Here is a 15609-nt window from a genome sequence, read left to right on the forward strand (position 1 = left end):
CAGGTACAAAGAAAGACGGCGTGGCTATGGTGTTGGTAGATGTTTCTTCCCCGTCAGTGCCCAGTATTGCCCCGATAGGAGGTCTTGCGGCTCTGGGGATTCCTCGCATGGCTGATGATGTCGTACCCAGCTGGGGGCCTCATCTCACCGTTGAGCGAGGACCGGATGGGATCGGCACTGGCGCTATTGCGATGCCCACGCCACTACATGCGACCATGCCTTTCTTGCTTGCTCAAGCCCCCGCCCCCCGCAGATAACTAGACAGCTTGACGTTAGCCTATCGCCCGCCCAGGGTTAGGCAGTTGACGAGTGGAGATTGAAGTTGGGGTAAAACGTTTGCTGATTGCGCCCGCGGAAAATTGTTGGTTGGCTCCAAGACGAAATTGGAGGAGTGCTTTGCAGCCTTGACCTGGGCAGCGCCGCCAACTGGCCTCCTCCCAATGTCGGAGCCTCGCCCGTTGCGGCTGCCCGCTAGAAGGAAGCTCCGTCTCCTTGGCTGCTCTCGCGGGTGATTTTCACTGCTGCATAGATGCGCGACGCATGTTTTACCGACCGCCATGGACAGCTCATATGGTACCTCCGCGGCCGGGGTGCCATATCAGCCGAACAAGCCGCAGAAGCGGAAGCGAGTCGACAGCGCCCCTCCCGCGCGTCGAAGCACGAATGCTTGTAGGTTGAGATGGGAAGAAGAAGAAAATTGAGAAACACTTTCGGCGCATAAAGTGGGCGATTTGCTAATGACGTGATCGGTTGGATGCGCGCAGGCTGTCGCTGCAAAGAAAAGAAGATCAAGTGCCATTTCAGCGCCAGTGGCCAACAGAGGTATGTCGCAGTCACCCACTCTTCGCAATGCACACCATGCTGACCGCTTCCCCAGCACATGCACGCCATGTATGAAGGCAGGGTCGGGTATGTTTCAGTGTACACCGTGTAGTGCGACATTGGCTGAGTGAGAGGTAGACTGCCAGTACGACATTGCGCCAGACGGCGTTCCTCGAGGCGCAGAGTATGAAGCCACCACGCTGACCCGATTTCCAGAGTGGGCTAACAGGACATGCTAGATATATCAAAGAACTGGAAGAGAAAGTACATACCCTCGAAGCCGATTTGCAGACGGCCCGAACCGCAGCCGCATCGAATCAATCCCACTCATCTCCCTCCGTTCACGCTGGCTCTCCAGGTATGATATTTTTCGAAGGTTGGAGTACTGTTTTGACTAACATGGCAATACAGCGGCAAGTCGCGTGAGCAGCAATGCGGCCGCGTCGCAAGGCAGCCAGCGTGGAGGACGACTAGGACGACGTAATGGGGCAAGTTTTCGGCTCATCCCAGCTGATTCAATGCGTTTTCTAACTTTGCTAGGTATTATCCGCACACTTCCCATCTTCGCTATCGCTCAGTCCCTCCAGGAATCGGGACAGCCTCTTACTGCCAGAGCCAACATGGATCACTCTGACTTCCGATACGACGGTCTTCAACATTTTGCACAGCCGTCCGCTGCCGTTTCAGCAAGACTCCGATACTCTGCCCATCGTCCCCTCGGCCGAAAATTCCAAACTTCTTATTCAGACAGTATATATGCACACGCAGGCGCGGTACTGCATTGTGGACTGGGCGCGTGTGCACAGACTGAATGAGACGCGCGAAGCAGTCTGCCATGCAGCAATTGACAAGGATATCGAGGCCCAGACAGGTATGGCCGATTCTAAGGCTAGCAAGAGAAATTGGGCATGGGCTAACATCGGATACAGATGCTTATTTCCTCTGGATTATTTATGCCATTGGAGCGCAATTCTCTACCGGCTCAGAGCAGCTATCCTTGGTAGGGCACGCGTGCACCAAGGCAAAATGCGATGACTGACTTTATAGGGATATTATACGCACTCACTGAGATACCTCGGGAACGTATTGGCGCAACAGGATCTGGACACTGTACAAGCGCTTCTGACCTTGATGCAGTACCAGTTTCGCGCACCAGTAAGTAAGCCCTTCCTTGCGCGGTAAAAATGCGACTAACCAAGCTTAGAGCGGCCCATCTATCTGGTACGAAACATATGTACGCCCTTATTCGACATATCTAACATTTTCAGGCATCTTTTGGGCGTCACTCTGCGTCTGTGTATTGAGCTGGGATATCACAGAAAATGCGACACGGCACCGTACGAGGACCCGTACACCATGGAGCTACAAAAGCGCTTTTTCTGGTGTACATATTGCTTTGACAGGTATGTACTTTTTCTTTCCATATTGAGGACTATTCTGACTGATTAGAATGGTTTCAATCATGTCCAAGCGACCGTTTGGTGTCCACGACATGGACATTGATGTCGAGGTGAGCACCACCCAGCTGAGAAGTTGCCTGGTTCGCAACCGCTGATAATAGCAGGTACCCGTAGATGTCGACGTTATGTGCACTGATGCGCAGCGTTTGCGAGATCTCCAAGATAAACAAGCATCTGGAGAGGCGGACAGAGACGGCGCAATCACAACAGTAAGAGCTGCCCGTTCCGTGACGAGGACATAGACTGACGAAACCCAGATGACGACGTCGTTGCACCACTTGCAAATATACCGAATCAGATCCCGCATCATGCATGTTCTCTCCTATCTTAGAATTGAAGGGTCATTTCTAATGTAGTTACAGAACTCGACTGTCGGGACCGCATGCTTTTGCGCCGACATACGAAGACGTCATGGAGTTTTTGTCGGAGCTCGACATTTGGCGACAACAGACTCCGCCGCAAAACATGCTGCCAGCCACTCTTCCTCACCAAACCGACGAAAACGTCCAGGCGACATATTTCCAAGCTGCCCTATTACTAATCCGACCGCTCTTGTTTCGCACGGCGATAGACCAAAGCCTACTCTATCGCTGCGTTACTCTCTCCGCAGACGCATGCGAGGTATGCAGGGCCAGCACATCTCATCGGCCAAAACTCCTACTAACTTGACGCAGAATGCGCGCGAGCTGAGTCTGAACCCACAGACGTTCAACTCCCCCATCACCGTGTACAACTGTTTTCGATGCGGCGTGACGCTCCTGCAGTGTCTTGCCGTGCAGCCCACGATCCTGCCCCTGCGGCGCACCCTTCGGGCGATAAGCGCCGTGTCGAGTGCCCTGGCCGTGTACTGTCGAGTGGTGCCCACGGCGGAACCGCTGCTGAGACTCTTTGATATGCTCTCGGATCAGTTTCTCGGCGACGGTGAACACCCCACCGTTTGGAACCCGAACCTGTCCAACCTCCGCTCCATCCTGCAGCGCATAATATCTGCTGGACCATCGGAGACGCTCGAGTACGTCGCCTCTTGGGAGAGGGAATTGGACAGAGGGATACATCTAACTGGTTGCAGACTATATAAAATCCTCACAGAGGAAGAGGGCGATACGGCCCACACGCCCCTTTCACAGGCAGCTGTAGACGAAAACGAATCGGTGAGTACGGCAGCCTACATCCAAAATAATCGTTCTAATACGTTTAGGGAAACAACGAATTTGACTTTCTGCTTGGCACCGATTCCATGTCGACACTCGGTATGAATTTGATGATGCCTTTCGAGACGTATCCCGCCTTCAACCAAGACGGTGTGCAGTCACAAGATTCTGCGGCGCTATGGAACACCATACCATAAACAGCTTACCAGTATAACTGTATCATAATGCATTTATTATGTATATATATGCGAAACATTAAAAAACCAGGATATCATGAAGAATTACGGAGCCACACTCTGTCGAAGCCGCGCTGTTGCAGCGTCCAGCTCCTTGTCCGCGACCATCAGACGGCGCGTCTTGTCATTGACCCACGCCAGGTTCTTGACATTCGTGTGCGCCGCCTTGACCATCAGCCTCTGTACCTGCCGCGGGCCTGTGCTGCCGAAGCTGATGCTGCTGTTGATGAAGTCGGTGTGCGACAGCGCCGCGACCAGGTCCTCCTGCGTCATGGCCACCGGCTCCATAGCCATCTCGGCGACGGCCTCTTGCAGCATCGCAATGGTGACGTCGGGCTTGGCGACGCCCTTGTCGAGACAGTTCTTGACGAGGCGGCCGACGACCGAGTGCGCGGAGCGGTAGTCGACGTGGTGCTCGGTGAGGAGGACGTTGCCGAGGCGGTTCGTCGTCACCCACGCGCGGGACAGCAGCGCCTCGCAGCGCGCCTCGTTGACGACGACGCCGCGCACAATCTCCCCCGCCAGGCACATCATGCCCGCCGTGGTGGCGCACGCGTCGTCGATGAAGGACACGTTGCGGCCGTTGGTGTCGCCGGTGCCCTCGTTGCGAAAGGTGGCGAGCGCGGAGACGATCCAGCCGTGCGCCTCGCCGGCCTTCATCTTGACCGTCTCGAGCGCGTAGGGGTTCTTCTTGTGCGGGAAGACGGAGCTCGTGCTGCAGAGCGAGTCGTCGAGCTCGACGGTGCCAAACTCGACGGAGCTGTAGACGTGCAGGTCGCTGCAGAGGTCGTTGAGCAGCGTCATGATCATGGTCAGCGCGAAGACGAGCTCGACCTGGTAGTAGCTGTCGCGGCCGAGGCGCGAGTTGTCCAGGACCTCGGTGAAGCCCAGCAGGCACGCCGTCAGGTCGCGGTCAATGTCGAGCGTCGTGCCCGACAGGCCGACGGCGCCGAGCGGGCTGCGGTCGATGCGGCGGTACACCTGCGTCAGCTGCTGGAAGGAGTCGTGCAGGCGCTCGAAGAAGGCGAGCAGGTAGTGGCCAAACGTCGTCGGCTGGGCCTGCTGCATGTGCGTGTAGCTGATAAAGGGCGTGTGGGCGTACTTGTCGGCGGTCTCTACGAGGGCGTCCTGCAGGCGCAGGAGCTGCTGCGCGACGCTGAGCACGCTGTCGCGGTCGACGAGGCGGCGGACGGTGGCGCCCTGGTCCAGCCGGCTCCGGGCAATGGGCAGGCGGCCGGCGATTTCGTCGCCCACGCGCTCCGTCAGGACCTTTTCCATCTGCAGGACCATGCTGCCGTATCCCGGGGTGACGGTGAAGCCGCCGGCGCCGGCGCCGCGGATGTCGTCGAGCTCGGCGAGCAGGGCGCCGGCCTGAGCGGGCGTCATGTAGCCCTGCTTGGCGAGCATGACGACGTGCGCGCGGTCGACCTGGATAATGGTGGACAGGTGCTTGACCTCCCAGGCGAGACGGGGGCCCTCATTGTAGCCGCTGAGCAGGTCGCTCATGGGCTTGGAGAGGCGGCCCTCGGCAAACGATTTGGGCAGGGGCTTGTAGGAGGGCATGGCGGCGGTGACAGCAGCCTCATGGGATAGAAAAAGATGTGTTCAATCAATTTGATAGGGTTGAAGGAGAATTTCTTGTGAGTTTCTGGAGATACGCGGTTTGGGTCTCTTGTTTCGTCCTGGGTGGCTGGGTGGTCCTCCGGGCATCATTTGTTATTTATCAATGGACATTTTGGGGACATGTATGGGAGAATTTCTGCAAATTTGCAGTCGGAGGACCCGAGAGTGCACGGTCAGTACAAATTGCACTCATGTCCGGAGAAACTGGGGAATGTTTGCTGGATGTTGGTATGGTGATGTTATGGTGTACACGATGGCATCACTCGCCGTCTGACAGAGAGGCGGTTAGACGTCGGGCTTCCGGCGTGCGTATTGGCGAAGCTAGTGTCTGTAGTAGAATAGAGATGCCGCGTTTTGTCTGCATTTTGCCGAGGAATGTGTCTTATTGCCTGATCAAGCAATACCCAACCGGATGATGCGAGTTTGAGAGCTGGACCCGGGACTGCCGGTGGTTCGGAAGGCCGAACAGGAACCTGAAAGGAGGGGTATCGATAGATTGAAGACATGGCTTGCGGGCCGGTTAGAGACAAACTGATTATGGAGATTTGTTATCACTTTGAATGCGGAAGGTCAATGTTTGCTTCGGGATTCCGTTGATGATGCGAAAGGGGTTCCGAAGGGCTTATTGGGCTTTGTGTTATAGGGTCAAAATCTGGGGGTGGCGCTGAGACCCCGCTGTATAACCCGCTGTAGCTGGGCTCACTGGCTCGGAGGAGCCGCCAATGGGGGGATACATAGGTACACGATGCAGCAGCACGCGAGCTTGGAAAGGTCTGTGGGACGAACGAATATTTTCTCATCTTGTGCTTTGTCCATTACTTTTGTCTTTCTTCTTCTTCTTTATTTTGCCCTTTTCCCGGTCCATGCAATGTTCTACAAGACAACTACACAAATGTGCTCCGGTTGCCACTCCAGCGACATTTACAGCGACATCTACAGTGACGTCGGGGCAGGTGACCCCCTCTATTTATAGTGGGCTCCAGGCTGCACGGCACGAGACAGGTCCGCACAAACGAAAGGCTAAAAGGTACGGCCCGGTGCTGGTACAACTTTAATGCCCCGATCAAGAACATGTCGCAAATTAAAACGTCGTACTCATCGACTTAACGTCTGAATCGACTTGGACTTTGAAAATGGCAAACCCGCAAGGCATACATGACAGCGCCAAGATGCTGCAGAGACTCGTTACGTCAGGGCTGATGCAAGGCTGAGAGCTTACCCATGGCGATCGTCACCAAGCTGAGGCACAAGGCGCGACAACTGGCAAGGTCACAGCCCCCAGCCCTCCTTCCCGTCGCCCTCATGTGATGCCGTCAGAGTTAGCCTCACAACGCCCACCAGAGCAGAAGCTGGCTGCCTCTTCGTCTTCCTCGACTCCTGACCTCTGCAAAATATCTTGTTTGTCCATTTTCCTCCTTTTACATACCTAGCCCGCTGTTCAGCACGGCTCCACGAGGTGCAGTCGCGTATCCAACACCACCGCCACCTGACCACCCACCGCCTGCCTAGCATCACCTTGCTTGTGCGTCGCAGCGAGCTCATCACCCGTCGTTGCAAAGTAGAGTCACGACTCTTGGCGCGGAAATTGCCTGCTTGTCTCATCCTCCTATTTCAATTAGCGTGTGTCCTCGAAACGCGCGACCATAACCTTGCCCAGCATGGACGGAACCAGCACCCAAGACAAGCACCAGACGCAGCCGCCTCAACAGCAACAAGATACACAACCGCAGAAGCAGCAAGAGGCCGTCTTTAGCCCATCGGCCATTGCCGCCGACATGCAGAGACGAACACGCAAGCAAAACAACTTTGACCAGATCGAGGCCGACCTGCCGGACCCCAAGAAGCTCGCCGCCGCCAGCGCCGATGCCGTCGCAAGCCTCACCCCCGGCTTCACCACCCGCTTCAGCCTCGCCGGCGCCCTGAGCCGCTTGGGTCGCCTCAACCCATTCGGCGGGCGCGCTGTCACCAGCGACGATGCCGTCTGGCTCTTCGACAACACGGCCTACAGGACGGCCGGCGGCCGCTTCTCTTCGACTTGGGAGGCCGAGTTTGTGGCCGCCGTCTTTGAGCAGGAGCCGCGCTCGCACCTCGTCGATGCCGTGGCGGGTGTCGCGCGCGTCCTGGGCATCGCCGACGACGCAGAAGAACGCAAGACGATCCAGGAGCGCCTGATTCCATTTGTGTGGGATGTGCGCGTGGGCAAGACGGTGACGGTCACGCAAACGCGCTCGTCGAGGACCATCAAGCTCGGTCCGACGGGCTTCAACGGCGTCAGCTCGAATGTGGCACAGGTGAGAAGTCACTCCAAAGGCGCAATGGTCGAGGCTAGAGCCGGTGATGTACCGAGTGGCATACCCGGATTACTCGGCATGAATACCTATTACGCCAGTCCGTCAGGCTGGGGCATCATTTCAGGTACGCAAGATGAAGAATCTTTGCAGCTGGAGGACTTTTTTTTGGTGGCTGACAGCTTTTGTAGATATCGATGATACCATCAAAATTACGACGACAAGCGATCCGATTGGCATCTTGCGAGAGACTTTCGTTGAGGAACCGCGAGCTTGCGAAGGGATGCCAGAGCTGTACAAGTCGATTGATGGCATATTGAAAACAGACACGCCCTGGTTCTACCTGTCAGCCTCGCCGTACAACCTGTATCCATTTCTGCGTCAGTTTCGCGACGCGCACTATCCGCAGGGAACTCTGATTCTGCGCGACACGAGCTGGAAGACGATTGCCGGACTGCTGGCGGCCTTGACCATGGGCACGGAGGAGTACAAGGTCGACCGCATGAAGAAGATTAACAAATGGCTGCCCGAGCGCAAGATGATTGTCATTGGCGACTCGACGCAGTCCGATCCCGAGGCCTACGGAGAAATGTAAGTGGACGTGGACAGCAGTTTACGCGTCATCCTTTCTTGAGCTGGCTAACTCGTGATTCACAGATATCGCACATTTCCAGGCTGGATCCGGCTTATTCTCATTCGCAAGCCGACCGACACGGCCACCTTTGGGCTGGGGGAGAAGAACGAGCCGGCGCGGTTCGAAAAGGCATTCAAGGACATTCCCAAGGAGGCGTGGCATGTTTTCGAGGACCCCAACGAATGCGTCGAGATTGTGCGAGCCACGGTGAAGCAGGGATAGGTACGACTGCGATGGCCCATTGGTAAGGAAAGGTGGGCGAGCTGACTCTTGATTGATGATGACGACGGGGTGTCTATGTGTACTCCTATGAATACTGTACAGGTGCTGTGGCGTTTCTGCCAGGTCCTCTGTGTTACTTGAATAATTTACCTATAGCGAATAGACGAAGAATTGTTATGAAATTGGTCTTTGATGGGCTTTGCAGTGTGCAGTGAAGTGGTAGACGGCAAGTTGGAAATCACATGTAAGGTGGCGTCAGGCCACCGCCTTCAAGCAGGATCATCGACGGTCTAGCGAGAGAATGGCGTGGCGGCTCGCATTTGGACTTTTTATGTGTACATGTGCGAGAGCTGTGATGGGCTGATCTACAGGTTTACTAGGACATCAAACGTCTTATAACAGTCCCTTAAAGCCGAGTTCCTAGCAGGCAGCTCCAGAATTCTCGACTCGGCAATGCGCAGCCACAAGTCAGCACAGGATCGAGGCTATTGGGCGGGATGACGCAATGAGTGAGAGACCTCCCCGAGGTAATCAGGGATGTTGTGAGCTAGTTATGAGGGTCAATTTGGACAAGGGGATGGGAAGTTGGAGACGCGAGATTTCCCGAAGACGTGAGGGGAAGGGCGGCGCTGACCGTCCACGCAACCACGTTCAGTGATGCAACACGTTTCGACGTATGCTGGCAAACTGGGAGGAGATCTCAAGGGACGTGCGTGGCCACATGTCAGAAAGCCGCAGGGATTGGCACCAAGCGAGGCACCGGTAGATGGGGACATGCAGATGTGCAGCAGCGCAGGGGACCATTTTGGGGTTTGGTTGAGTGCTCTTTTGCGCCGGTAGAGATTTGCACGTGGCTATAGAAGAGACGAGTAGCCAGACGAGGAGAGACGGAAAGACGAGCAGGAGCCGATTCCTGGGGTACGAAGGCTGTGCTGCTGCGGTCAGACGGTGGTAGCTGGCGGGAGCCGGGCGGCGGTGCAGTATTAGTACTGTCTTACTACGGATACGCACGTAGATGAGATTTAGATTGCGGAGAGGTGTGGTAAGCCGATGGAGATGGGTTCCGGCATCCAGAGTTGCGCTGGTGGACGGTAAAGAGATGACAACGGGATTGGGACGAGCGCAGACGACGATGAAGTTGGCTGTTGCGATACTACTGTCGTCTCTGGTTGCCAATAGACGGGTAGCAAAATAAGCATATAGCCGTTGTTGTTTTAGATTTTAAGCTGCGGTTGGGGAAGGGCGGGACGGAGGGATCTGGCCGGCACAGCATTTGGTGAGGCTAGAGGGCTGGTAGAGAGAGGTTCGCATATTGCATGCTGCATATGAGGCTGGGTGTCTGTCTCATCCGTAGCGTCCGGTTCTGCCCGTTGGGGAGGGCGGGGGAGCCATCACAAGGGAAATGGGCTGTTTTGGGGGTCCATCTCACATGTTTTGGTGGTGGTGACGCTTGGTGGGTTATGCCTCCGAGTAATCTAAATCTGTAGGAGATGCATAATCAGAACTCGCTCGAAAGAGCAACGTCATGTCAAAAAAATCAGTCCATGGGCGAGGGCTGGTCGATTGAACAATTAATAATGAAAATTGACTTTTTTCCAACCGCAAAACATGTTTAAATTTTCACACAGACTCCCCCGCTCCGTCTCGTTCGGCCCGCGGGGAAGCATAGATACGCAGGCAGTACCAGTAGAGAGTGTACTGGTAGAGTAGATGCCTGGCTGTGGTTGGCCAGAGATAAGAGTCGCAGGCCGGTTCCGACACTCGGAGGGGACTCCCGCATCAGCCGATGCTACTCCAAGGCTTGGACCAGACAAATTCACGACGACAAGGCCAAAAGAGAGCGCGTCCGCCCCGGTTATAGCGCCAGAGTCCACTAAACTAGTTTACTAATGGCGTGCTTTCCAGCGTCCTTTCCCCACCAATTTGCAGCCGTGGCTGCAGCCTGAAGCTCCGGTTCCTGGGCAAAGGCCTGAAATATTTTTTGCGCGTCCTTCGGTTCTCGTTTGCGTTCGGCACCGATGCTGCCACCAACTTACTGGTACACCGCGCGGGCTTCTTTGACTAGGTAGTTAGTTAGTGGCTGCCTGACAGCTTTGCATGCTACATCACCAGTCTCCGTTCCCCGTACCTGCCTGCACCCGAGTACCAGTAGCCCCGAATACGCTCGCTCTCCCCCGACAAAACCCCCAGCATATATTATTCATCCCGCATACCCTTCTTCCCTCTTCCCCTCCCGCACCCTCCGACCGTTCAGCTTTTTTCATTCTTCATCCTTTCTAGCATCCATTTCCCGCCGCATTCAAACGCATTTCCGACAACAACGTCTCTCCCAAGCCTTCCTCGTCACGAATCCACCCGCACGTAGCCGCAATCAGACGACCCACTCGGCGCGCCCACGACTTTCTTCGTCTCTCCGTTTTCTACCTCTCTTCGCGCTTCCAGCCTCACCAATTCACCTCGAACAATCAGCTCAACTCCTCAATATACCCCTCAATCACCGTCGACATGTTCACCACTCGCGCTCTCCGCCAGGCCGCTGCTCACGCCGAGCGCCAGCCCATGATCAAGTTCATTGGTCCTCGCTCCATTCCTTGTATGTCTTGCTCTGCGCCCTCCACTCCCAACTTTCCTCTCAAGCAGCTCGCTAACCTTGGCATCTCTCCTGCCTCAACAGCCTCCGTCGACCACAGCCCCAAGCCTCACCCTGCCTCGCCCTCTGGCAAGCTCCCCGAGAGCTTCGCCGCCGCCGCCGACGGCTCCTCCTCCCGCCACGCCAGCTTCAGCTCCTACCGCGACCACGCCCAGCAGCACGGCCCGCTGCAAAAGACGATTCGCTCCGGCGACGCCGGCATCGGCGGCATGTCCGGCTCTACCCTCGGCTCCGTCGACGCCCCCAGCGGCGTCTTCTTTGACATTTCCGAGCTCCCCGCCCGCTTCCGCCGCCAGCCCATCAACCTCGCCGAGATTGAGGCCGTCGAGTCCGGTGGCGCCGCCCTCCTGGGCTAAATAAAACACTCGCGCCCGCTCGCTTCGTTTCTCCCACCGCCGGAGAGGAGTGAGCTTGGCCAAGAGGGCGAATCGACATGTGCTCATGAGCCGTAGACACAAAACGGAGTTGAATCGCTCGTCATCTCCATTTCCCCTCAACAACGGGCCAAAACTACCCAACCACCCCCCTAAATCAACCTCTCCCCCATTCACCATCTGCCGACTAGCCAGCATCAACCAGTTCTGGCCAATTGATCGGCACGAATTGCCCGCCCGGGCACCTACTCCCGTACGATGACAACCTGTCCTTCGAATCAAGCGTCTACACAAAAGTTTTTGGCTTGGAGTGCCGCTGTGGGCTTTGTCAATATGTAATGCAGAACGCCAACGGAAAGAGGCCTTCTCGACATTGCGGACAAGTCGCGCGCAGTCCCTTTCCTTCAGCATGTCCGATGAGCGTGCCATGCTCACCTTCTTTCCCACACAACCACCCTTCCCTCTCTACACTGTCGCGGTAGCCGAGTCCTCCGAGTGCGCCGTCTTCCTCCTACGAGGCCAGCGCGCGCCGGGTGAGGTGTCTATGATGGCCAATGGCCTTGCGCCAGTCTATTCTCGGCCGCTGCAGAAGTCGCTGTAGCTTACTCGAGAGTGTCTATACGGTCATTTCCTCTTTGCTGTCCTGTCTGGGGCCTGTCTGCTGACAGCAACGCGCACCTACGGCATAGCACCATTTTTTCTGAGCTTCCCTCAATGTCTTTGGTCACTACTCTCTTGGTTACCGTATTGATTCATTATTCATACGCGTTTTGCTACCACAGGTTGTTTTGTTGATCCGGTGGAATCAAAATGTAGAGAACAGCACCTGTCTGTAAAAGCGGTGAAGGATTGTGGAAGTGCAATATCAACAAAAAAAAGTAAAACATATGAGACATGTCCACCTCAACAATCCTATGTGACTTCTGTGCTTGTGTAACTGGCGTGGCTAAAATCGCAGGGGTGTGGCAGTAGCCAACAATTGAACACTGTGAATGCTCAGCAAGACACAAGCCTCTGTGTATATTCCCGGCATGGCCGACGCAACACAGCAGCTCGCCAATGGCCGCGATGGCACGACAGCACATCACTGGCCCCGGTGGGAAGCACAAGTGTGCGTGGCGCATTGCAGATCTGCCGTCATGGCATCGCGACATCCGACGTGCGGCACTCGCAGCCGCCCGGTCGCAAGGTACTTTTGTTGTGTTGTCTGGCTGCACCCCGCGCGCAGCATCGAGCCATGACCGCAGCCGCAGGACAAGAACATAGGGTCACACTTCTCCCCTGGGCTTGGTACTGGCAACAGCGCGAGGGAGTTGTAGTTGTACATTGTGCTCGAGCGCGGCCGGGTGGCCTTTATGGGCGCGCGCCTGGCCACAAAGGCCGCCATGGCTCTCGGCGTCTCTCGAATCGTGACGTCCTGGCGACGCGTTTGCTCGGCTCACTTACCCATCAAATGGCGTGGTGAGAGAGAACACAACGCTGGAAGCTATTAGTTATCATGGAGCAAAGGTCAAGGACGGAAAATATAGTTGTTATGGAACGAACGGCATGAGAGGAAAATGGAGATGATCAGCAAGATTGAGAAATTTTGCAAGAATAAAAAGGACAAGAGAGGATTAAAAGAATCAAAAGAAAGAAATGATAACATAAATAACATGATCTTCTACTTCTCCTCGGGCAGCACTTGCCCGTGTACCCTCTGCGCCGAGGACGGTTGAAGTTGCGTGACAAGAACTCGGCTTTTCCTCGCACTGATGCGGACAAACGTCTCGTCTGCGATGCATTGCAGTATAGTACATCGACTTGTGTTTCCTTGCCAGGATGGTCAGGTACGCAACAGATGTCTGCCCTTTGATCTCGGACGCAGTCTGCTTTCCACGCCTCTCCAGCTCGCCATTCGCTTCGACTGTGCATCGCTTCGACGTTCCTCACTGCGTATACAGCGTCGTTTGCGCAGCTGCAAATCACAAAGTAGCGTTAGGGGCAGTTCCCATTAGACTACTCCTTGCTGCCGCAGTATCGGGCAAACAGATGGCAGTATTGCGTCTTGGTCGTCCTTCCTCCCAACAGGGGGGAATGTCCAACTACCTGTCAACTCATTCGTGTCGGGAACCTGGCCCAACATCCAGCCTGTTCCTAGAGATGGGGTCAGTAGAATCGCTTTCGCAGTAGCAGTCCAAGCGCTCGAAACAGCTCTCATGCAACCCTCGACTGCTTCCCATCTGCCGACATCCGCAACCCCTGCCTCTGCCTCTATTGTTCGCCCGGTTCTGACTCGTAACGCACTTCGTCTCCTCCGTGAAAAAGGGATCAAGTGGGCAAAGAGAGCCCATGATCCTTGAAACATTCATCGCATCGACTCCATATCTGGAAAGCAACTATTCGACGCCATCAGCTCCCAGCCTCTCCCATTGGATCATGCCACACCTTGCAACCATCCAACCACATGCCCCCAGCCATCAGACGAGGAACAGATAGGATATCCACAGCTTCCATGCGCCTTCCATGACCATCTCAACAGAACTTCTAATCATAATGCGGGGTAAGTTTGGATTACGGCAGTACTAGTACCAAAAATATCTCACACTACGGAGACAAAACCGCCTCGTTCCCAGCATGAGCCCTTTCAGCTGGTCGGAGACACGACTCAGGACCTGGCACAACGTGGCGCTTTCGTATACTTTCTTACCAGTACGCCCTCTCGCCAATATCTTGGTATTCCCCGTCTTGTGCCAACTCTGCAGGGCGGAATCTCCTTCCGCGCGCGCTGTGCTGCCACCAAAATAAACCCGATCCTGACCGTTCATGCCGGAGGCGCCGCCGCGGGCGTTGGCGTTGGGCGGGCTGCCACATGGCTGGATGACAGGAGACGACATCCTCAAAGTACAGAGAAAGCCACCTCTCCGCATGGCGATGATCGGGATTTGTGCAGATTAATGAAAATGGCTCATTCTTTAGCTTCATCAGCATATTCAGTGCCTTCGCCCCTTCCGAAAGCCATGGCGAAAGATTTAGCCCGCTTCCAGCCGCGTTCATGCCCCCTTGTGCTTCTTATCCATCGCTTCCAGTGTAGATTTGAAATCATAGCATCCCTGTCGCGGGGACAGAGACAAAGGGTGTGTATCTAGCCCAGCCAACTGGGGAAGAAACGCCTCGAAACTCTCATCGTGCAAACGCAATCAATTTCCCTCCGACGAAAGGGCGGGGGGGCAGCCAATTATTCTGCACCTGCATTCTGTGTGGCGCAGGGGACGCAACATGAGGAAAGCCGTGCATTGTCTTCGTAATGTTTTCTTTTGGGCAAACCCATACCATGCAAGCATGCGCAACGAAATTGCGCGTCTTGTCTCTGCGAGAATGCAATGGCGCTGGTGCAGGAGGCCAATTAAAGTAAAAATTAAACAACTAGGCTACTGCGGCCGTAAAGGAGCAGTGTGCTGCCAGCCTGCATAGCAGTCGGCCGCTATGGGGAGGGGATGCAATTTGCCCGAAATACGAGAATACTCACGCAAGTCCTGCATAGTCGCAACAGATGATTCCGGACAGCGACGCATTTCTACAAGGCTCCGAAGCCACCGACACTTGGCAGAGCGCACCGACACTCAACACCTCCCCACGCATCCTGTGATGTGCAGCCGTGTGGGAGGGAGGAGACTTGGGATCCCATGCTCCCAATCATGAACCTGACTGCAGAAATGTCCCATTATGCCAGCCCAGAAGATGGGGAGTGGAGGGCTGCAGGGGCTGCAGCTCCTCGGCGGCGCAAGTGCCCGATGCAAAAGGCACTTGCCCGCCCCGTTGCACACGGCGGTCTTGTGCGTCCCGCTTGGCGGCAGTTATTTTCGAAAGCCATAATTCGTCCGTCTGCAGGCAGGCGGGTTGAAGAAAAGCCACCGCCACTCGCGGGCTTATGCATTGTGTGCAGTCCCAGTGGCGTCGTTTTGGAAGCCCATGCTGCCTGCAAGTCAGGCGTTCCAGAAGGCATGGCGTAAGAAAGGTGGCTGCCCTTCTAGAACAAATCCGCTTTCTGGTTTACACTTTTCGTTCCGAGTCCACTACTCCGTAGTTCCGCCTGGGATAGCCTCACCTGAGTGTTATCTCGTAGTCTCGTGCGTATCGTTGGAGTTTGAAAGCGTCGTTGGCCAGATT

The 15609-nt window shown here is 55.5% G+C and overlaps 4 protein-coding genes across 4 annotated transcripts; 3 read left to right on the forward strand and 1 right to left on the reverse strand.

Moving 5' to 3' along the window:
- Nucleotides 1–557: 557 nt before the first annotated feature.
- On the forward strand, nt 558–3630 carry LMH87_007135 (uncharacterized protein; the record flags this gene model as incomplete). The annotated part of the gene is made up of 18 exons (XM_056192175.1): nt 558–669; nt 765–822; nt 878–909; nt 961–1006; nt 1062–1180; nt 1234–1310; nt 1363–1693; nt 1752–1822; nt 1870–1977; nt 2027–2043; nt 2091–2225; nt 2272–2332; nt 2387–2491; nt 2540–2592; nt 2645–2903; nt 2957–3294; nt 3352–3433; nt 3481–3630. 18 exons carry the CDS (start codon nt 558–560, stop codon nt 3628–3630), a joined length of 2154 nt encoding a protein of 717 aa, XP_056060420.1.
- An 84-nt stretch (nt 3631–3714) lies between these two features.
- Nucleotides 3715–5232, reverse strand: LMH87_007136 (uncharacterized protein; the record flags this gene model as incomplete). Its single annotated transcript, XM_056192176.1, has 1 exon — nt 3715–5232. One exon carries the CDS (start codon nt 5230–5232, stop codon nt 3715–3717), a length of 1518 nt encoding a protein of 505 aa, XP_056060421.1.
- Nucleotides 5233–6950: 1718 nt separating this feature from the next.
- Nucleotides 6951–8436, forward strand: LMH87_007137 (uncharacterized protein; the record flags this gene model as incomplete). Its single annotated transcript, XM_056192177.1, has 3 exons — nt 6951–7707; nt 7772–8171; nt 8238–8436. 3 exons carry the CDS (start codon nt 6951–6953, stop codon nt 8434–8436), a joined length of 1356 nt encoding a protein of 451 aa, XP_056060422.1.
- A 2505-nt stretch (nt 8437–10941) lies between these two features.
- Nucleotides 10942–11442, forward strand: LMH87_007138 (uncharacterized protein; the record flags this gene model as incomplete). Its single annotated transcript, XM_056192178.1, has 2 exons — nt 10942–11029; nt 11111–11442. 2 exons carry the CDS (start codon nt 10942–10944, stop codon nt 11440–11442), a joined length of 420 nt encoding a protein of 139 aa, XP_056060423.1.
- Between the last annotated feature and the right edge of the window lie 4167 nt (nt 11443–15609).

The sequence above is a fragment of the Akanthomyces muscarius genome, chromosome 1 (genome assembly GCF_028009165.1).
Source record: "Akanthomyces muscarius strain Ve6 chromosome 1, whole genome shotgun sequence".
Classification (NCBI taxonomy): domain Eukaryota; kingdom Fungi; phylum Ascomycota; class Sordariomycetes; order Hypocreales; family Cordycipitaceae; genus Akanthomyces; species Akanthomyces muscarius.